The sequence below is a fragment of the Ambystoma mexicanum genome, chromosome 1p (assembly GCF_040938575.1).
Source record: "Ambystoma mexicanum isolate Mex_15411 chromosome 1p, UKY_AmexF1_1, whole genome shotgun sequence".
Taxonomy (NCBI): Eukaryota; Metazoa; Chordata; class Amphibia; order Caudata; family Ambystomatidae; genus Ambystoma; species Ambystoma mexicanum.
In genome coordinates, this window is record NC_090921.1 from 666,967,241 (window position 1) to 666,985,733 (window position 18,493).

At 46.9% G+C, this 18,493-nt stretch overlaps 1 protein-coding gene across 1 annotated transcript in view; it reads right to left on the reverse strand.

Annotated features, from left to right (window-relative positions):
* Positions 1 to 381: 381 nt before the first annotated feature.
* LOC138578907 (hepatocyte nuclear factor 6-like) overlaps positions 382 to 18,493 on the reverse strand; it is a 212,678-nt gene continuing 194,566 nt past the window's right edge. Inside the window, exon 2 of the mRNA XM_069649736.1 lies at positions 382 to 12,322. Within this exon, the coding sequence (XP_069505837.1) occupies positions 12,015 to 12,322 (308 nt within the window). The 3' untranslated portion in view covers positions 382 to 12,014. The remainder of the gene's footprint in view (positions 12,323 to 18,493) is intronic.

Consider the following 18,493-nt stretch of genomic DNA (forward strand, 5'->3'; position numbering starts at 1 on the left):
TCACCCAGAAGCAGAGACTCTGCCATAGCCATATGGAAAAGATTGGGGGGGGCAGAATCCAAAGGGTGGGGATAATATCAAGAATGGCAGAATGGGGTTATTCGGGGCTGCATATGTGGTTATAGCGGTACAGTTGGAATCCACCTACAGGAATCCTCGGGTTATTAGTGGTCTATGTGTGGGTGTCTCCTAGTAACATCGGTTCTGTAAGTGAACAGAAGAGTTTTAAGAGTTCTTAACCAAAGCGCTAGAAATTCCAGGTAAAATAGCCCAACAGAGCATATCGGATTTAGGGAGCCCGCCACCTAGGCCTGCGACACAGGCAGGATTGCGCCCTCACAGCCATAGCAACGGTTCGACAAAGACACACAGGAGCCCAGAGAACATAGAAAACTTCAGAAAGAGAACCCTGGGGTCCCTCTTCGGTGAAGGACATTTACTTTCAGGACAACATTACCACAGACAGTCACAGGATGAGGTATCAGAGAAAAACTTTGGTATAAAATGAACATTTCTTCTTAAATGTTTACAGGCAAAAAGACTTTGGTTAATTAGCACAATCAAAGGACATAGTAACACCCCGGTTATATTAATGCACTTCCTCTAACATCATACATCACACGGCATTTTTGTACATGAAAATCATCAAATACCTTTTATAGGGTATTGTAACATATTTGCTGTTTCAGGGCACCCACGTAAGAGTTCGTTTTGGGGCAGGCGCCTCTTTGGTAATCGCATTAAATGAAATAAATGTTGCAAGGTGTTTTTTGTTCTTGCTGTTCTTGGTCGGGCGTTTGGTATTTCTGTGTTGGAGCTGGAGGGACTCCGAGGTAGGCACATTATCCACAGATCTGCTTCTCGCTTTCTGGTGACACTTCATTTCTTGACAAAGCTCTCCATTCCCAATGGTTTCCAAGGCCCACCAAAAGTCAAATGATATAGCCATCAAGTGGCTAGTGCAGCAGTGCTGCTTGAATTTTGAATCAAGGGCAGGTTGACCTTTCGTGATGGAGCGTGACCCATCATTTTTAAGAAAGCAATATGGTGAAACTTCCCAAATTACCAACTCAGAGCCAAGGTCTCTTGTGTCTGCAGATCCTGTTGGCTGGGCGATGCCTGGACGTAGGATAGTGATGGTTTGGATTATGACTCCCATGACCCTTCAACATTGACTAATGCTGGCTAAGGCTGGTGAATGTTTCAGTCCAAAACACCTGGAGAGCCGCAGGCTCCTGACCGCAGAGGGTGCACTACCCTATGTCCAGGGAGAGCCCAAGGTTGCAGACCAACAAAGGGGAACAAGCCTTCCTGTCTCTGTCAAGGATCGAGAAATCTGTGTGGAAATCTGAATAATTATGTATGGGCCGCCAAGCATGGAGTAGGGTGAGCCCATTGCACATGACTGACTCTGCGCCATCCAGAGCAGCTTTTCAGGGCCATCAGTTGCGTATAGAATCCCTTGATTGCTCTACAGGCCTGTCCAAGACTGGGATCAACTGAAATGGTTCTTGAAGCAACCTAATAGCTTGTGGAAGGGTGCTTGTTTTCCCATAATTACGTGTTATTAATAAATTGCATGTTGCTACACTTGGGGTTTCTGTGTGGCTTGTGGAGGGTACATGCTAGCAGGGGCACATGCGCCAGATGGTCACTGGGTGCCTCTAAAAAGATACACGACAAGTGAATATTCTTTCACAATCCCTCTGCAAGCCTCTCAGGAAACTCCCTTGCATAGCTGGCACATGCATCAGAGGCCTGACCTGGATTAGGAGCAGATGCCAGACCTGTTTTTTGAGCTTAGGCCCAACCTGGGTTTGGAGAAGAGACTTGCCCTGACTTCAAAGCTGGGCCTCGACCTGGGTTCAGAGTAGAAGCCTGTCCCCAAGTTCAGACCAGAGTCCGACTTGAGCTTGAATAATAGGTCTGAGCAGGGTTCAGAGCAGATGCTTGACCTGTATCGGAGCAAAGGCCCGACAAGGATTTAGAGTAGAGGTCTGACCCGGATTTCGAGCGAAGACTTGCCCTGCCTTCAGACCAGAGGCCTAACCTGGGTTCACAGCAGAGGCCAGACCTGGGTTCACACCAGAGGCCTGATTTGGTTTCAAAGAACTAAGCTGGGTTTGGAGCAGAGGCTTGGCCTAGATTAGGCACACAGTCTTGCCCTGTCTTCAAAGCAGAGGCTTAACGCTGGGTTCAGAGGAGAGGCCTGACATGAATTCGAAGAAGAGTCAAGACATGGATTTGAAGCAGAGGCCTAACCTGGTTCGTGACCAGGTGCACACAATGATTGACAGTGCAACCAGCCAGATCCCAATTCTAAAACTTGATTGCTTCCTAATTCAACAGGAACCTTTGCTATAAACTGAAACGTTGGGCTGAGTGGCATAGGGAATGGGACTGGGAAATGCTGCTTGGGTGTTCGCAACATAACGGAGGCAAAGACTGCCTCAGGATCTCGGTGCGCTTTTGAACATCCCTCCTAATGGTGTTTGGGAGTGAAAGGAGCGTGCTGCTGACGTGAAGGCGCACTCTTTAGCCTTCAAACCTCTCAAACCCTTCAGTCGCCAGGGCGGGCCGAAACAGATGATCTTGATGAGCGAGAACCCCTTAAAGTCTATGGGTGGGTAAGGGGCTTGCCTAGTGAGTGAACTGATCAGAGAGATCGACACTGGCGTAGAATGTGTGTGAGATGAGAGGTATGTGTGCTCGAAGCATGCATCTTATGTGTCAGCTATATGTTGTGCACTCGGTCGAAATATCACACCATGGATGGAGCACTGTGAGTAACGTTCAGTCACACTCTGATGGGCACTCTGCATGCTTTCCGGCTCTGTTCACGTGCTCTCCACGGATGATCCACCTTGCCACAATGGGTGGGGGTTATATTCTGAAAGCAGGATCTTTCAGCAAAACAGAGCAGGTGCCGTGAAGCTGACCGTGATTCACAGTTAAGCACTGGCTGGTGGTCAGGGGCGCAACACTCTTATTTTTCCGAAATATTCAGACAATAAGCTTTAATGTTCGGGTTTTACAGACCATGGGCCTGGCTAAGACGCAATTGAGCGCTGTACATATCCCTAAGGATAAGATATGAGGTGGAGATTGGGTTACAATATGTGGCATAGACTGTCCCAGACTTCGGGGCAGGATGTGATGTGGGAATGCAAGGAGCCCAGGTGGCACCTAGGTATGGTAAACTTCAGCATTAAGCATATGTAGGGAGTGAGGGGTGGACCTACTTGGCATGGACTCTGAAAGAAAATGTAGGCACTGTCAAGCAGGGGGCGCTTTGCCAGTCGCAGGAGATTGGTGTGCACAATGCTAAAGGACATTTTGATACCATAACAGGTGTATTTGTAGAGCATACTGTTATCTGTTATCTTGGCACTATTGGCAAACAACAGATGCTTATTGTTACCCAACTTAATGGAGCTGATTTTATTGACCTCGGGAGGGTCAAGGGTGAGGGGACCAGCCAGGATTCGGACCTGCGACTATGAGGCCAAACACAGGCCCCTGGCTTGGATGAACCACAGACTGATTATAAAAGGTACGTTTTTCTGTACTGGGCCCTGTGCACTTCCCACATTTGTTGGGAATTATTTCAGCCTGGCTTGCACTTGTGGCGTGAAAAGCACCATGCTTTTTTCAATTAACTTCGACTTTTGCTTCTAGGCGCTACCATCCTAATTCTCCTCATTAAGAGAATGCCTGCAGCTGGCAGATCCTGGCTCAGTGGGACCCAGTGATTAAAGAGTGGCCAGAACTGTGTATCCTCACAGCAGAGTGACAGATTGTACGCTTTTGACCTGTCACAATAACGCGAACTTTCACGCACAAGCTACGTGTCTGCGGTACGTGCGTGCTTCACTACACCCAACGCGTTTCTTTAAATTCACCTCCATATGAGGGGATGGGAGCTGTGAGAAGGGCAAGCAGCATAATGACCAAATAAGCAGAGTAATTGGCTGCAGCCTGCTGTCCCGGGGGCACGCGAGGAGGGTGAAACCATGAAATGGATCCTTATTGGACGTCATTTTAGGTAAGGTCAAACAGAGGTCTTAAAATGGCGGCAATCCGGCCCTTGCTGTAATTCCGGAAAGCTGCAGCTCTCTTGCTGGAGGCGGTGCTTCCGAAACGTCTTTGCTCGTTGGAAATATTTGTCCCGTCCATGCTTTCACGAGCAGCTGCTACTTGGTTTTTACATATGTTCAAAAGTTCAGCCGCTTGAGCTCCGCGCTGTTTAATAGACCCGTCTGACATCCGGTTACTTCAGTTTTGCATCTGTTTTAAAGTTCTGACTCTTGACATTTATAGACCCGTCCGTCATCCATCAAAGCGGATATTACGTCGTTTTTCAGGATACCTGGAAGTCTGGGAAACACCCCAAAGCGAATGGAACAGCAATGGTATAGGACTATGGGATGTTAGTTTGACAATGGGTCCCCTGGCAGTTGCCAACCAATCAGGGCTTGGCATTTACCCAGTGGTAGAAGCGTACCCAAAAAAGTAGTGGACTGTGACCTGGCAGGAGCATAGTGCAACACGTGACATGTAGTTGCGGTCGGGTGGGTTTACAACCAAGTAGGTGGAACGAGCGAAAGAAGGTGGTGTCCCTGTAATGTTTTTCTTTTTTTCTCAGTTACTCAGTGGGATCATTTATATATCGCCTAGACTTGCTGATCATAAGGCCACTAGAAGTCATACCCAACATGTACTTGAACTGATGCCATATCGCCTGAAAAAAGACGAATGTAAAAACAACGAAAACAACAAAAATCTGCGATTTCTTTCTGTTTTTGCACTTTTAAAAAAATAAATAGATGGGGGGCTGGGTCCCTGAATACATTAAGGTAGGGGATTGAGGGGTCTCTTCCGCATTAATAAACGAAAAAAGTGCAAAAAAAGTATTTTTCAGTATTGCCAGGCCCGGTTCCTGTGAAGAGCTTGGACATAATTACTTTTCTACTTCGAGAACCTAATCGGTTTTGAGCCACCTGGAGTGTGTTAATATGTATTATTGAAGAACCCCCTCCCCCCCCTAGGTGTGCATTGCAATAGACCAAACGACTTGTCCCAAAGGCTCCTATTAAAACTTTACACTGGTCCAGGGACATGAACAGACAAATCCTAGATAGCCACCGGACATTAAAAAAGCATCTCTTGTGAATGGCATTGCTCTTTAAAAACTATATCGTCTTACTATTTTACCTGGGATAACAACTTTTTCCAAAAAACAGGGGGCCATGGAGTGTGAAGAGAGATTCTTTCTTGGTGTTAGCAGGACATTCTCTATTTCCCACGCCTAAGTTGAAGTCTGCTAGAATCCAGCCAGTTTAAGTCATTTAGGGTGCATAAACGTACTGTCAGATTTCAGTTTAGCTGCAACTGCAATAAGATGGTAAGGTGAAGAGGTATGCTTTAACTTCAAAATGTTCAAGTCCGGAATGGTGAATATGGTTGTAAAAAGTAGTGGAACTATTAACAGTAAAAAATAAAAGGAGCAGGACTCTGCTCCGACGTTCCCGTTCACTTCAATCTCTGCATTTACCAGCTGTTTAATCTGATTGGTTGAGCCAAACTGTGCTTACGATGCTTTGCAAAGGCCAATGCCAAGATGGGGGATATGTCAAAGTAAGCTACTTTCGCCAACCATGTGACCACAGTCTCATGCAAGATAGTAGCCAGGCCTCGCCTATGAGCACAGTAAGGGGGGGGCTTTCTTCTGGCACCAGGCGTCCTGGCGGCACGGAACTTGGTCTGCGAGACACCTAATCTGCCTGACCAGGGAATTGTTTACTAACATGAATGCTCCTCTGAGCATTGCACGAAATCATGCCATTGGATAGAGAAATATGGATGTTTTGTAACCTAGTCATCATTATTGATCTATTTCTACACAGTAATGTGATAGCCCCACCTTAGCTTAACATTTCATTCCACCTATAAATAGCGCTACCTGGCAACTGTACTTGAGGGCGTCACGTAAAACCAGTCAATATAGATGAAATAGGGCCTTTTTCTGTTTATGTTTACATTTGACTCTCGATCTATGCACTCCCACCCTTCAGAGCAGTATTGCACTTCCATTGAATGTAATGGCCAGTGGCAGAGGCGTCACCAGGAGGGTGGGGGCTGAGAGGGCAATAGCCCCAGGTCTTTTGGTTGAAGGGGCTGCAACCAAAAGGCTGGCTAGTCCCGAGTCCCAATAGTTCCAACATTAGTGTAGCCTCAGACCTTTTCCAGACTTAGCAACACCCCTGGCCAGTGGTGACATCGTCCAGCCCTCGGCCCACCCAGGCATGGATTCCTCTGCGATGGAAGCACTGTAAGGGCTGAGGTAGGACCGAGTGTAAACCACCCAGGCCCAACTCTCTGGTAAAAGGAACAACGCCCATCCACCTGGGCTCTGCTGAGGCCTGGGCATGCGCAGTCTCTTGGGAATAGGACTGTGAGTGAGACCCACCCATGCTGGTCAGCTAGCACCTATGACTTTTGGTGATTTTTCATAGCGCTCAACACGACTGGCTAGTTGCTTCTGAGCACTCTGGGGGAGGCCAATAAGGGAAGTCAGTATGGGGATTAAGTCTGGACTGGAAAGTGATTCTGATGTTTAACTTTTTTTTTAGAGCTTTGAATATGGACAGTGATTCTGATGTTTAGCGTTTCTTTCTTTTTTTACCCTACATTTTAGTACTTTAATATTGAATGATCATGGTGTGAATGTTTGTGGAGTATTTACTTTTTTATTTCCCTCCTTTCTACTTACGTTCTTTCTTCTTGTTTAAATTGCTATTTATTTATGAGGTTAAAGGTTAATTTGTTTTTTAACTAATAAAAGAAATAAAGTCTAAAATGTGTAATTAGTGAGGAACGGATGAGTCTTCAGTGCTGAACTTCGTACTGGGCGGATCAAGTCTGGGAGGGAACTGGACAGTCCCAGGGGAAAGGGCTCTACAAACTAGCCCGACTCTGGTGAAGTTGCCAGGCTGAGCTTGGAGCTGATTGGACCGAGGCCCACCAACGATGCTGAGCACAGACCCTGCTGCTATCCATCTTCACCCAGAACAAGCTGGCAGCCCGCTCTCTGGAAAAGGGAGCCACTCAGACTGAAAGTATGCTTTTTGGGGTTGCCTCTCTGAGGAGTAGACGTGAGTCCTACCCTTCCAGGCAAGGCTCAGGACTGGCATGCGCCCTCTCCCTAGAAGAGAAACCGGCAAAACCACTGAGGGCCTCTCCTTCACACGGCCTCTGAAGGCTGTAATGTCACTGGTTCTTCAAAGACCCATCAGGCCTTTGAATTCCCACTGATGTGATTGTCCTCACACGGAACGTTAAGAGCACATGGGCCGGAGGGGATGGGTCCGGGGCTGAGGGTGGAAGCCAGAAGGCCATGCTGCTCTGGTGCGCGCAGGAGCGCTTTTGTCTCTCTGAAAGGGCAACTTGTCCTCTCTCTGCTCCTGCTGAGCTCCGCTCCCCTCTGTAGGTCATCTGATGACTGCGCAGTGTTTTTCACCTTTTATGTTCATATTTTCTATAACTTGACTTTTCTGGGTGCTTTTCTGTATTTTGAAACAAAAAAGCCACAGTGCCTCACATACAAGTGACTGTCCCAGACCCATCGACCTGGTCAGCAGCACACATGCATCTTCATGCCATGCTGGCATGTTTCTGCAAATTGCACCAGGCTTGCTCTTAACCAGCTGCTGAAGGGTGCAAACATATTCCATGTGTGGCCAGGGTTGTCTGTGATTAAGTCCTTGTCTCTAGCACAGACGGGCAACGGGACAGTGATCTAGTTTCCAGAGGCCTCTGTGGGCCTTAATAGCTGCACTCCCTGGTTGGGGCAGATGCAATGTGTGTGTTACATTCTGTCCAGGATTGTGACAGTCCGAAATCATTTCTTAAGCATTGACTAAGGAAGCAAACTGCTTCCAAAATGTCTTAGTTAAGCATTTACTAAGCCCTGGCCGGGCACGTGTAGGACACGAAAACGTTAATGAGCTGAGTAAACAGTCAGAGAATATTTTCCAGGTGGCTTACACACTGCTGAGAGAATACGATAACTGTTTGTGGAAGAGAAATGCTTAGCACTGCTTAGAAACTGCTATTTAAACATTCCAACCTCTAATTAAGTGCTTTAGAAATGCTAAGTAAGCATTTCTGTTTGTCGCCACCAAATTCTCTTTTCTGCGAATTCAGAAAACTTTCATTGCATCCTGCACGCCCTTAAGTGAGTAAATAACACCACTATTGTTTACAACCGTGGGCGCAGGTCACCAGCTGCAAATTTGCACATGTCTAGTCATGTGGAAAAGGGTTATTTTCCAGCATGGTTTAAAAGTGTGAAGATGGTCCCCACGTCTCCCCTAGTTTTGTCCTGACCCGGTGCCTACTTGGAACACGATTTTTCTGGCAACTGGAGAAAACGGCAGGAAGGTGCATGCACAGGATTTCTGGGCCAGGATGATAGCGTCACGGCAATGCATTCAACGCCAAATAACACGGGTTTGAACCCCGCTCCTGCGCTTAGAGGCTGGAATATCGCTGGATATGGAAAAAATAATAATTTGTGAATAAACTTTGGGTGGTATTCAAAGTCAACGTGGGTATGTGCTGTCCCGTTTGAGTTAACTGTCCTTTCCTCTCGTTGGGCTTTAGGTGCAAGCACTGCACCTCATGTTGCGAGGGAAAACAGGAAGCATGTTAGGGTTCTCATGCCTCTTTCTCCGTCTAGTTTCTAATCCGTCCCATGCTAATTTCAACACCGGCACATCTTTTACAAGGAGTATGACACCCCTGCAAAATTCCAGGCTTCCTTGACACGTAACAACTGTGTTTCCACTATATATATATATCTCAGCTGAGTGGAAATAGTAGGGTAGAAACATGTTGTGTGTATATCTTTCAGTGTCGCCAATGTTTGGAAATGTCTGGTGCAGTAAAGTAGAGGTTTAATGTCATCATTCTTGAATGAATCACTGACATAGTTCTATCCAAGCTCCGTCAATGAGTTCATGTGTTCGATTATAACCATGAAATGTGTAGGGCGGTCTTCAGATTGGCCGGTCTGCAGGCTATAGGAAGTGCCATAACCTGCAGCTTGCTCCGCATGCCACATTCCAAGTGGCCGTACTGGCAATGTTGTGTGGACGGTACTATGTGGCATGGAAGCCAGAAAAAATCCTGCGGCCTAAAAGAACGATTTGTTTTTGCACTTTTTAACGCATTTATATGTACCACACCACCACACCCCCACACCTCCCACATACTCCCCTTACAATAAATTATTTCCCTAACCCACCAGCCAAATATATATGCGTTGAAAAGTGAATTTTTTAAAATGGCATTTTCAGCCGTGGGATTTTTGTCTACGACTTTATCATTGACACCGTGTGGACCATACCTGCAGCCAGTTTCCCCAGATTTATATATTAGCAACAGGACTGGGATTATCCATGTTAATGTAAATACCAAAAACAGGAGTCGACATTAACCCCAGGGAGTAGAGAACACTAATTCATCTGTTTTACTGACTATAAAGGTAGTATCTGCATCCTCCATTTATGCCCTTTCTACTCTTGTTACTTTCTCATGACAGAGCAAAAGGGAATATAATAGCTTTATAGACCCTGCCCTGGGCCCGTGCGGGATGTTCTGTCCTGTAACCCCTGTTAAATCCCTCGCTACACTCTGACCTTTAACTGGATCACCATGCCTCATAACAACGGCTACGGCCATTGACCAAGCCTAGAAAGATAAAAAGAACAATGGAACGTTGGTACTTTCTTTGGAGAAAATGAATTGTCGAGAGGACAACAGTGACTCGTATACATCGTATGTCCCAACACATGGAATATTTCATGTTGTCTTTCCTTGTTTTAAAGAAACCATTCTATGCTCATTAAGTGGAATGTTCTGATAGCAATAATACCTCCATCCTCAGGCCATTACCATGTTGTAACATCCCTCTGCGCTCAATAAAGGCCCTTGCTTTGTCCAGGTCTAATAACTTGGGCCGAAAGCCATTACCAGCTGGTTATGGCACTATTGCTTAAAAGTATATTGTTGTCGACTGTGGCAGAAAATCTAATAACAAGGATTTTTCAATGATTATAAAATAGGACTCATTCTCTACAGCAAGTCCTGTATGGGTCACCTCACCAGACGGGAGAATCTGTCCCGGGGCGGAGAAGAGTAGGACTTAAGCCTACCTAGCATACAACAGTTCATGTTGCAGCTATTGCGGGATCGATGTGCAAATTCCCTTCACAGTGTCCGTACTTTGTACTTCCTACTCGCGCAAGAGCGGACTCTATCCCCTTCTCATGGGTTTCACACTCCGGGACCAAAGCATTTCACAAGTCCTAGAAGGAGCATGCATTCAGACGGATGAAATGACAAGTTTGTATAAATAATAGAGTGTGGGTCATGAGCAGTACTGGCAGATCGGCCAACAGGACCATGCCTCACGGGCATTATGGCGTGCAATGATAGGCTCGTGCCAAGTATTGACTCGTGCAGGGAGCACGTGAAGAGTTCATTCGGACCCAAAACAAGAGAGACATTTTCTAGAGGAGACAAATGAATAAATAAAATAAATTAATAAGTACACGACCATTTAAATCTGAAACTGCACGTTGGAGTCTGAATGCTCCAGGTCTTAAAATGTTCATCTGCTCAAACAGCACACTGGTGCCAGCTCATCCATTGCTTGCACCTGTGCTAACAATCGATGCACTTAGTCCATTTTTGCTGTTTCTGTAATGCAGAAAGTGTTCAGCAGGGTTTGCACCAATCCATGATACATAAAGACTTTTGCAAAGGGATTGAAATAGGTTTGCCCATTTTTTTCTGCCAGGTTAATATAGAATATTGCACATATATCTTGCCCCAAACTTAGCTGGGAGTCGATTACATAGCATTGTGATCCAAGGTAAGAACATTGAGCACAAAAATCATTTTCATTTTTTTTTAATCTTTGCGCAATAAAGAACAAAATAAACATTCCCCCCCATTTTGCAATGTGAAAGTCTGTTTCTTTTTTATATTACAGACCAAACATAGTACAAAAATCAGAAGGCTTCATTTCTGTCCCGATGCAAAAATCTTTATGCAATTTGGATTGGGTCAAAAAAGGTTTGCTTCATTCCGTATTACCCAAGTATCAACACTGGTGCAACATAAATCTTCTCAATTTTAGCAGTAGTCCAAATGTTAGATAATCTGGCCCCGGGCCTCAATGCACATTTTAGCATATGACCTTCATAGTGCCAGAAGGACCACACCCCCATGCCATAGAAACAGCTTGCCAACCATGTTTGAGACCATCTAATGCTTATTCAAATGATTTCCTCTTCATCGCCATAATTCTATTTTTGTATTTCATCTGTGCTAACTAAAAACGTGAGTGTTGTGCTGTTCCAAAAGGACTTCGGTTTTAGAGCTGTTGGGAGCATGCTTAGGGAGAGAGGGTAGAGCAGCGTCTCTTGAGCGGCCCAACATTTTTGACTGGCTACTGCTCTTGAAGACACTTGAGGGGGTGCCCAGTTAGCAGTAACGTTGCCTTCTGCTTCATTCCACCAGCTCTTCCAGGCCCGCCCGACCCTGAACTGCTCCCTTTCTGGGCCTGAACATCTCTTGCAAAAAGAATACTCCACCACTCCCCGCAACAGGTTGTCCAGGTTGCGCCTCCTTTGTGCTGCTGAGGTGCGAGGCGCGCCTCATCACAAGGGAGCCTCTCTGCACTGGTGGCAGAGAATGGGCGGTGATGTGGTCCGCCTGCTGATCCAGGAGAGAGAAGGCGCAGTCACTCAACATGGTTATTAAGCCCCTGTGTTCGATGAAAATCGGACCACAGGTCTTCTTTGAAGGTCACTCTTGTAATCTAACGTAGATCAGGTCGCCTCTTGCGTTCATCATGTGAATTCCCTGTGCTAATAAACTTAAAATCATTGGTAATGACAAGCAAAGCAGCCTATCTCTTTGGTACGTAGCTCTGGAGTCAGTGCTCATGCTTTGGTGCACGTGATGGCGGACGCAACGTTCGGCGTGTGTGACGAGGCAGGGCGGCCGCCCCCCTCGTCCATCCACTTGTCCAGGCTGCGGCGCCGCGCGTTCATGAAGAAGTTGCTGACCGTGGAGAGCTCCAGGCCCAGCTGCTGGGCGATGGTGACCTGGAGCTCCTTGGAAGGCCGTTGGTTCTCATGAAAGATGGCGTGCAGGGTCCGGCGCTGGATGTCAGTGAAGACCAGCCGGTGCCGCTTGGGCACGTGATTTCTTTCGGTTTTGCTTTGCTCTTGCTCTTTCCTTTTGCAGGCTGCAGAGACAGGTGCGAGACAAAGATGATAAATACAGGTTAGCAACACGTGCAGATAAATAGTATGCCCTGCATTTATCTATAACGGGCTGCTTGCATAAAAGTTCATAACTCTCAACTCACATGCGTTTGGTGGGTGTCACCCGCCCTCTAATCAGATCCCTCACCCACCCAGCTCCCTACCCGCCCATAGAAATCAATAGGTGTTCACCTGCCAAAAAACAAAATTGGGTATTTTCACCCGCCATGAAAGTCTACCTTAGTCCAGTGGCATACCAAGGGGCAGGAGAATTGGGGGCATGGGGGGCAGGGCATGGTGTGCAGCTTTCCCCCCTTGGCATCTTTCAAGAGTCAGACCAGGACGTTTGCAGAGGGACACCTCTCCTGTTCAGCACCCCTATTGACAGAAGCGCAGTCAGGATTGTCTAAAAGCGGGGCCTGAAGCTAATGTAGTTGGACCCACCGCAGTGACATTAACATCTGTAAATGCCCACACAGTGCTGCTGAGTGGGCATTTACAGATTTTGGGTGGGCTTTGCCTGCTCAGGCCCTACTCTATCTATGTCTCTGCCTATTGATATGACAATGAGGGTGTCGAACGGGAAAGGTGTCCCCTGGCAGGACAACGAAATGTGAGTTGACGAGTTGAGGGGTGGGTTTTTTGAGGGGACGTAAGCCTTTTCTGAAACGTGCAGTGTTAAAAGGCTTCCCTCACCTATCTGCTGAACAAAAAGCAAGTGCGCACATCAGCCCCCGGCCCTCAGATATGAAAGTGCGCATAACTTTGTTATATGTAGGCTTGCATCCGTGGGGAGGGGGCTGCTGATGTGCGCACTTGCTTTTCGTTAAGCAGAGAAGGGTGGGAAGCCTTTCCTGAAACTGGCGGCTTCAAAGTTTTACTATGTTCGTGCAGAAGAACAAGTTACTTACCAACTGTAATGTTCTTTCGATTGGATGTTCCTCCCACGTATTCCTCATTTTAGATATATCCTTACCTTCAGCTTTGCTGCTTCGGAAATTTTTTCTCTCTCCACCAGAGGGCGCTCCACTCGAGGCGACGATGTCCCTCGGCGGCATCCGTCGAGTGTCGACGTCATCCGTAGTATAAATGCCTCGAGCGCGCCCGTTGGCCTCAGTTCTGTTTTTTCGTATCAGAGCCCATGTATTATAAACAAAGGCGTGCCTCTTATTGACCCAAGCCTTGAAAGAATTTAGAGTGTAAACCACGTAAACTGTACTGTGGGGTAGGATGGGAAGGTCGATGAGGAATATGTGGGAGGAACATCCAATCGAAAGAACGTTACAGTTGGTAAGTAACTTGTTCTTCGAATGGATTGTGTCCTCCCACGTATTCCACATCTTAGATAGACTCCCAAAGCAGTTTTGTATTGGAGGCGGGAGTACAGATGCCTTTTAGTCATGTACCGAATGTAGTACAGATTTGGCAAATAAACCTCCTTGAGATGTAGTTGAGTCAAAAGCATAATGTTTGATGAAAGTATGCATGGATGACCATGTAGCTGCTGCACAAATATCTTGCACAGGGACACCCCTCTTAAGTGCTGTTGAAGTTGCTATGCCTCTAGTTGAATGGGCTCCTAAGCCCTCAGGGGGATCTTTTCCGGCTAGCCTATAACACTCTGTTATGGCTAAAATTATCCATCTTGATAATGTTTGTTTGGTTACGGCTAGTCCCAATTTACGGCCAGTGTATCCCACAAAAAGTTGATCACACTGACGTATCTTTGACAATCTTGAGATGTAAAAAAGCTTAGAGCCCTTCTGGGATCTAGCCTATGCAGTCTTTCCTCTTCCTTACATGTGTGAGGAGGAGGGTAGAACGCAGGTAGAATTATTTTCTGTGACAGATGAAAGTCTGAAACTATTTTTGGCAGAAAAGATGGTTTAACTCGAAGGACAACTTTATCTTTATGACAGATGGTGTGAGGAGGACCACTCGAAAGTGCCTGCAACTCACTTACTCTGCAGGCTGATGTCAATGCAATTAAAAGTATAGTTTTTAATGTAAGAAGCCTTAACAGACAAGAATGTAAAGGCTCAAAGGGTGCACATGTCAGAAATTTAAGTACCAAATTTAAATCCCACACAGGAACTTGAAAAGGTACTGGTGGAAAAACATTGTTTAAACCTTTTAGAAATTGTATTATTATGGGTATCTTAAAATAAGATCTTTCTTCTGATGAGCGCTTGAAGATAGATAGCGCTGCTACATATCCTTTTATTGTCTTAACCTGGAGCCCCAGATTAGCTAAATGTAATAGAAAAGATAATACCATTGGAATGTCACATTCAAAAGGATCCACATTCTTATCCCTGCACCAGTTACTGAATTTATTCCAACGACACCGGTACAAAGATTTTGTTGCTGGCCTTCTGGTCGAAAGCAACACCTCCATAACATCATCCGAAAGGTCCCAATCCTTGTATCTCAACCTCTCAGAAGCCATGCGTGAAGGTTGAGTATGTGGACCTCTGGATGGAGAACGTGACCTCCCTCTTGCGAGAGAAGATCCTCTCTTTTTGGAAGACGTATTGGAGGGCAGATGGACATGTCGAGAAGGTCCGGGTACCACGTTCTCCTGGCCCAATCCGGGGCAATTGGGATCATGGTTTTCCTGAACTTTCTCATCCTCCTGATTACCTGAGGGATCACAGGGACTGGAGGGAACGCATATAGAAGAGGAAATTCCCACTCTACTACAAATGCGTCTCCTAGAGCTCCTCTCCGGGGAAATTCCCTTGAGCAGTACAGTTCGCACTTCCTGTTGACAATGGTTGCAAACAGATCCACTTGAGGGGTTCCGCAAAGGGCGAAGATCTCCATAAGGACTTCCCGAGCTATCTCCCACTCGTGAGAGACTGTGCTCTGCCTGCTCAGAGCGTCCGCCGCTGTGTTTTACTTTCCTGCTAGGTTAATGGCAGATAGAGAGATCCCTTCTTGTATTGACCAGAACCAGAGCTGCATTGCATCTCTGCACAGTGGCAGTGACCCTACTCCTCCTCTCTTGTTGAGGTAGTACATGGCCACTGTGTTGTCTGTCATGATCAGGACATTCTTTCCCCGTACAGAGGGCAGGAAGGCCTTCAGCGCTAGTCTGATCGCCCTCAGCTCCAAAAGGTTGATGTGTAGTCTGGACTCCGATGGAGACCAACGACCGCTGATTGTCAGATCGTTGGTGTGGGCTCCCCACCTCGTGAGTGAGGCATCCGTCACTACAGTGATCTCCGGCCATGGCTGCCAAAAAGATTGTCCCTTGAGGATGTGTTCTTTGCAAACCCACCATTGTAGGTCCTGAGCTACTCTGGTTGGAACTTGTAAGAGATCTGTCATTTCCCCTGAAAATTGGGACCATTGAGTCCTGAGGGCCCATTGAAGGGATCTCATCCTCAATCTGGCCTCTGGCACCAGAAAAATGCAGGATGCCATGAGGCCGAGCAACCTGAGAAAATCGAAGGCCGGTAGATACCGGGCATTCTGAAATTTTGTCACCATCTGCAGAATGTGGTGAGCTCTCTCTTCGGGAGGCGAGGCTTTGCCCGAACGAGTATCCAAGACTGCTCCTATAAATTGGAGCTTCTGTGATGGTATCATGTTTGACTTTTTTAAATTCAGAGAAAACCCTAGTTTGTGAAGGAAGTGGCAAGTCTTGTGTAGATGATCCTGGACGTGTTCTGGAGAACGTGCCCTGATCTTGCAATCGTCCAAATAGGGGTAGACATGAATCCCCCCTCTTCTGAGACTCGCTGCCACTACCGCCATCAACTTGGTGAAAACTCTTGGGGCGGAGGTCAACCCGAAAGGCAGAACTCGAAACTGATAGTGAGAGTTGCCAATCGCGAACCTCAGGTACATTTTGTGCTTGAGATGGATTGGCACATGAAAGTAAGCATCCTGAAGGTCCAATGATACCAACCAGTCTTGAAGTTGGAGAGCCTGAAGGATCTGAGAAAGAGTGACCATCGTCAACTTGTCCTTCCTGAGGAACTTGTTCAAGTTTCTCAAGTCCAAGATGGGTCTCAGTCCTCTGTCCTTCTTTGGAATGAGGAAATATGGGGAATACCAACCCTTGTTCCTCTCCGCTACAGGTACATGTTCCATTGCACCTTTCTGTAGCAGGGTTAAAACTTCCTGCCACAGGAGCGGGTCTGGATTTTTGGTAGAGTTGTATTCCGGTGGGTGATTCTGAGGTTTCTTTAGAAAAGGAAGGCAGTAACCTTGGGATACTGTTTCCAGTGCCCAAACATCTGAAGTAATGCCCCGCCATTCTTTCAGATGCTGTGAGATCCTTCCTCCCACTGGGGTCTTGTGAGTCAAAACCTCAGAGTGGTTTTGCGGCAGCTCCAGCAGCAGCTGAAGGGACAGATGCTGCTGCTGGGGCAGATCTAGCGCCTCTTCCTCGCCCCCGAGGAAATTTTCTTTGCCCCCTTTGATTGGCCTGTCCCCTTCCTCTCCCAAATGAGGAGTAAAAACGAAAGGGACGACCCCTCCAGGAAGATGAGCCTGTGTAGGGGCGTTGCTGAGGTTGTCGTATAGCGGCACTAAGTGACTTTGCCGCTGCCTTGGAGGTCTGCAGCTTCTCCAAACGTTCATCCGCCCTGCTGCCAAACAACCTCGAGCCATCAAATGGCATGTTAAGGAGTCTAGATTGAACATCTGGTGCAAGCCACGCAAATCTGCGTAGCACTGCGCTAGACGCCATGGACCTGCTGATACTGTCAGCAGTGTCCAAACCTGCTTGAAGGCATTCTCCCGAAGCCTCCTTACCAACCTTAATTATGGATAGGAAACCATCACGTTCCTCTCCTTCCGGGATGTGTTGAGCTGCCGCTGACATGCAGTCCCACAGAGTATAATTAAATCTAGCCAATGTACAAGATACATTGGTAGACTTCAGAGCCATGCTCCCTGATGTAAAGATCTTTTTCTACCAAGTATCTATTTTCTTGTCATCCCTATCAGGGGGAATAGTGGGGTATGCAGCATTTTCTGTTGATGTGGCTGCCTGAACTACCAGACTCTCAGGAGAAGGATGTTTACTAAAATACTCTTGGTCAGAGTTACAAGGTCTGTATTTTGCCACATATTTTTTATTTACTGCTGGACTAGATTCCGGTCTTTCCCAAGCAGCATTTACTCTCCTTTGCAGGGCAATATGTAAAGGAAGTATGGGGTCTGGTTGAGGACCTCCTGACAAAATATCTGTCATGTCATCATCCTGGTATACAGGTGCATTATTACCCCACCCCATAAACTCTGTTACTCTATTCATAAGTTTTATGTAACCCAGATCAGCATGTTCTGCTGGATCTGGTTTCTCAAATTCATATTCAGGAGATGAACAAGTTACTTTCTTACCTGGTAACGTTCTTTCGATGGGATGGTCTGACGACGTATTCCATATCTATGACATGTAATCACCACAGCTGTGCTGCTTCGGAAACTTTTTTCGGCATCTGCGTCCTGCGTCGATGACGTCGATGCGCCGTCGTCGAGGACCTCCTCCGACGTCCTCCGATGTGATAAGTAGGACGCACGACGGCCATAGCCTCAGTTGTAGTTTTTTCCCCCATTCGTGTGACATTAGTCAACTGCCAGTCAGACACAAAGCCTTGCGGAACGTAAGCTGCAATCGCAAAAGAAATTCTGCAGCGGGGAAGGCAGGGCGGGAGCGATATGGAATACGTCGTCGGACCATCCCATCGAAAGAACGTTACCAGGTAAGAAAGTAACTTGTTCTTCGAGGGGATTGGGTCCTCCGATGCATTCCATATCTATGACAGACTCCCAAAGCAGTACCAGAGCAAGGAGGAGGTAAAGAATTTAGAATCAAAATTTAGAATAGCCAATCAAATAGCAGAGCAAAGGACCGCCTTGCCAAAGGCCAGATCCTGTGCTCGGATGGAATCGAGGGAATAGTGACGTACAAATGTATGTACTGAAGCCCAGGTGGCTGCATCACAGATGTTGCGAATAGGAACACCCCTCTGCAGGGCAGTAGATGCAGCCATACCCATGGTAGAATTGGCCCGCAAGCCAGCCGGTGGGTCCTTACCCGCCAAGCGGTAGCACTCCGAGATGGCCAAAATAATCCAGCGAGACAAAGTCTGTTTCGTCACAGCTTGCCCCAAACGCTTTCCAGCGTAACCAAT